General features: G+C 39.0%; 1 protein-coding gene across 1 annotated transcript in view; it reads right to left on the reverse strand.

Moving 5' to 3' along the window:
• The window catches only part of LOC107578202 (protein-lysine 6-oxidase-like), a gene marked incomplete at its 5' end in the record, with an annotated part of 5,172 nt that extends 1,305 nt beyond the window's left edge, over positions 1-3,867 (reverse strand). The window contains 4 exons of the mRNA XM_016264183.1: positions 129-285; positions 1,289-1,426; positions 3,080-3,188; positions 3,297-3,867. Of these exons, the coding sequence (XP_016119669.1) occupies positions 129-285; positions 1,289-1,426; positions 3,080-3,188; positions 3,297-3,867 (975 nt within the window). The remainder of the gene's footprint in view (positions 1-128; positions 286-1,288; positions 1,427-3,079; positions 3,189-3,296) is intronic.
• Between the last annotated feature and the right edge of the window lie 2 nt (positions 3,868-3,869).

Here is a 3,869-nt window from a genome sequence, read left to right on the forward strand (position 1 = left end):
AAAAAAAAAACATTCTTTTCATTTTAGTTAAAGTTTACGACAATGGTTTTTAATGGTTTTAATTTGAGTGAACTGATAACCCTGCTGTTCGCTGTGGGAGACTGTGATGTGTGTGTGTGTGTTTGTACCTGTGTGTGTGCGGTGCATGCGTATCGGCGGTGAAATCCAGGATCACAGCCCGTATCTTCCAGACAGAAACTGGCCTTGTGACCCTCTGCGACCTTCAGTCCGGTGTTGATGTCCAGCAGATCATAGTGACTGAACGCATCCATGCTGTGATAGTGCCTGTCAGATACCACACAGATCATACACTTCTCATGTGTTATGATTAACACCGCTATAATGATTTGAACAAACACCTTTGCAACCGCATAGCAACCCACTGAAATGCATCACTCACATAGGATTTATAAAACACAGATCCCATTCGAAATTCTGATTCACTCTGATTTTTAATATTAATAAATGTAACTTTTTTTTATTGAACAATAATGTATTTTATAATATTGCTGTTGCTGTCATTTTATAATAAGCAAGAAGCATGCATTGCAGTGATTGCAATACAGTAGGGTTTTTTATTATTTATAATTTTATCATAATTTCTAATAATAATAATAATCTCATCACCCTGCATCATATTTGCTGAATGAAATCCAAAACTTGTTTCTTACTAGTAATTTTGGGCTGCTGATTTAAAAAACATTATGTTTTGCTGGAGAACGTCACACTTTAAGACAAAATATGCACATTTTGTAGCACTTTTGCGGTGAAGACGTCTTGTATTCTCTATTATCAGCAGAAAAACACCACGAGCACATGATTCCTGTCTGAATCTGAGCCAGATCACAACTATCTGTTCGATTCCCAGCCCATTTTCACATGTATGATATTATTTGACGCCTAATCCTGATATCAAGGTCAGAATTATGGCCAGAGACAGAAGAAAATGCAAACATGAGCCTGATGTTTTTTTTTGTTTTTTTGCTGCATCTGTGTTGATGTAGTAAGTATTTGAACATATTTTTGCAGATTGTATGTTAAATGATACATTATGAAAACTTCTTTTTGGAACTTTTGAGTACTTTTGTTATTTTGATAAGTGCATTAAAGCTGATACATGCATATCATTTGCAAAATCTTTATTCTTATTTTGTAAAAAAAAACGGTCATTGATATTTTTAATTCAGCATAATCAAATTAGGTAATATTATTCTTTTTTTTTTTGTTGTTTATTTTTGCAAATCAAGATTTTATTTCGATTGATTATTATGTGATTAATCAGACTCACTGATGACAGCTGTGCCACTCCCACTGATGTCTGGGTTTGACGGGCAGAAAGTCAGTCGTTCCCATGTTTCTGACCTTCTGTGGGAAGCGCAGCAGAACCCTGTAGTCGATGTCTCTGACTGTGGGTCTGTATGCAGATCTGAAAGATGAAAGACGGTGGAGGATGAGCTCATGGATCACTGGGTGACGAGAGGTCATGCATCCAGCCATACTGATGACTGCACCGCAAACATAAGTCAAACAGACCATCTAAAAGCTCTCACCAATATTCAAAGCATGCAACATTTCATTTTTAGGGTACAGCACGCCTGCTTCAACATGGTAAGACACTGCAAACTCAAGGAAAAATCCTCAGACACTTTCAAATCTTTGAATATGATTGCATTACCGGTATATAACGAAATCCCTCAGTGTGTCTGAAGTCTCAGTGTGTTCGAGTCAGCTGGTGTTTTGGTGGATGTATGAAGTCAAGTTCACACAAGGGTCATAGTAGAAGAAACCACAGGTCTAAATGTATCATAACTGGTAACAATTATGCATGATATCACATTGCATCATAAGGCGCACAATTAATGCATTAAAATAGCTCTTTAATGCATTATGTGTTAGAGACTTAGTGTCAAATGTTTTGCTTGTAAAGTGTTTGTACAATTAATGACATTTTCTTTAATAATTTGTATCTAATGTGATGACATTCAGACATTTTTAACCCTCACGTTGTGTTCTGGTCAGTTTGATCCGTAGAGGATTTTCTTTTTCCCGAAATGCTATTTAATGCTATTGCATTGGACTAAAACTTACTGACTTTGCTCACAACTTTCCCTCCAAAAATCATCATTTTTGTACTTTTTTGGGATTTTATTCCCAATGTCTTTCCCACTTGTGGTGTTCCTGGTCAAAAATGGCCGACCTATGAAAAAAGGCTTACAATTATGTCTCATTATACGATATATTATTACCAAATATTGGATTCAATCTTTTTATTAACTTGTTTTCTTTTCTTTTTGCAACTGATTGGTTATATGCACCTCAGTTTTTGAATGAACATTGCCAAAATGATCCACAAATAATGCTTTTTTCACTCAAAAACTGATGTATAAGTTCAGATAATATGGCATAATAAAATAGTAAATCCATTCAGGATTTACTCTGGAATATTTGCTCTTAACTCTTTTCATTACTGAACAAACTAATGTCATGCTCGTTTTGTTAAAGCAATACAGGAAAAAGTCCATGTTCTTCAGAGAGTTAGAATATGTTTAATAAATCATCAACAACATTTACAGTATAAAATGAGTCTAGTTTGAAATACACCAAAAACCCCTGTGGGGTCCTGGGGTCTGTTTCATAAACAAAGTTTCAGATTTTTTGAAGAAAAGAAAGAAAGAAGAAATAGACATATTTTGAAAAAATTTAATTAAAGTAAAAGAGAGACACATAAAATTCTATAAAATGTTCTTTAATTTATGTGATATAGCCTAGGCCTATAAGTTTTTTAGGATTCTAAAATGAATGAATAAATAAAGGTTTTGAAAAAAATAATAATTAGTGCAAAAGACAGACAGAAAACAAATACCGTTAAATATTTACGGGATATTGTGTCAAGTTTTTCAGGATTCTGAAAAAAGAAAATATAGATTGGAACCACGTAGTTTATGCGATTTATGACCGGGGACACCAAATTAAGTCAAATATTTTCAGCACAACAAGAGGGTTAAGTGTGACTTAAGTGTCTAAATATTTGTTACGGTCGCTGACTGTAAATGGACACAGATCATAATTCATAACGCACCGCGCCAGGCAGTTCTCCTCCGCCGCGCACCGGAGCGCGTACATCTGGACGCGCTGGATGTATGAGCCCGCCTGGATTGAATATGGATCTGGCACAAGATCCGGCAGACCTGCAGACGAGCACAACATATGCATACACTAAAACACGTCTGTTTGAAACTAATCCCACACATTCCCCCATATGTTGAGGCTAAACTCGTCCTTTGCGCGCAGCTCACCGTTCTGGAAGTATCTTGTGCCGTAACCGGTGCCAGGCGGCGCGCGGCGCGGGATGACCGTTCTGCCGCCGGGCGGATAGATGTTATAGAAAACCGTATTCCTGTTTCGCGGATCATCTCCTGCCATGCTTTCAGACGTGGTTCCCTGCTCCGCATTTGGAGTTTGCGCTCTGGAGAGCCCCGCTTCATTATAGTTTCCATTAGTTAAAGTGCTTGAGGTCTCAGTTGGCGCTTCCAGGTGTTGGAGATTGGCAACCGCTGGCGCCCTCCGTGAGGTAATTTCCCCTTGAGCCGGGGCTCTTCCGCCGCCGGAGTATTCGGTGGCGTTGGATCTGGTTCCTGGAGTTGCTCTGAGCCGCTGACGCACCTGCATTTGTCTGGCGCCAGGTGCGCGGCTGTTGGCCGCGATGTACTGCATGCGATCCGGACCCAAAAGCGCGGTGTTGCCGCTACTTGTGGCCGCAGAATCGGATGCTTCCACTCGAATTTGCATGGTCCTGTCCCGGACAGCATCTCTATTGCTGCTCTGAAACACCCTGGACTGTCTTCTGGACGCCACCGGTGCGTGATACT

The sequence above is a fragment of the Sinocyclocheilus grahami genome, unplaced genomic scaffold, assembly GCF_001515645.1.
Source record: "Sinocyclocheilus grahami isolate Dianchi unplaced genomic scaffold, SAMN03320097.WGS_v1.1 scaffold9294.1, whole genome shotgun sequence".
In the NCBI taxonomy this organism is placed as follows: Eukaryota; Metazoa; Chordata; class Actinopteri; order Cypriniformes; family Cyprinidae; genus Sinocyclocheilus; species Sinocyclocheilus grahami.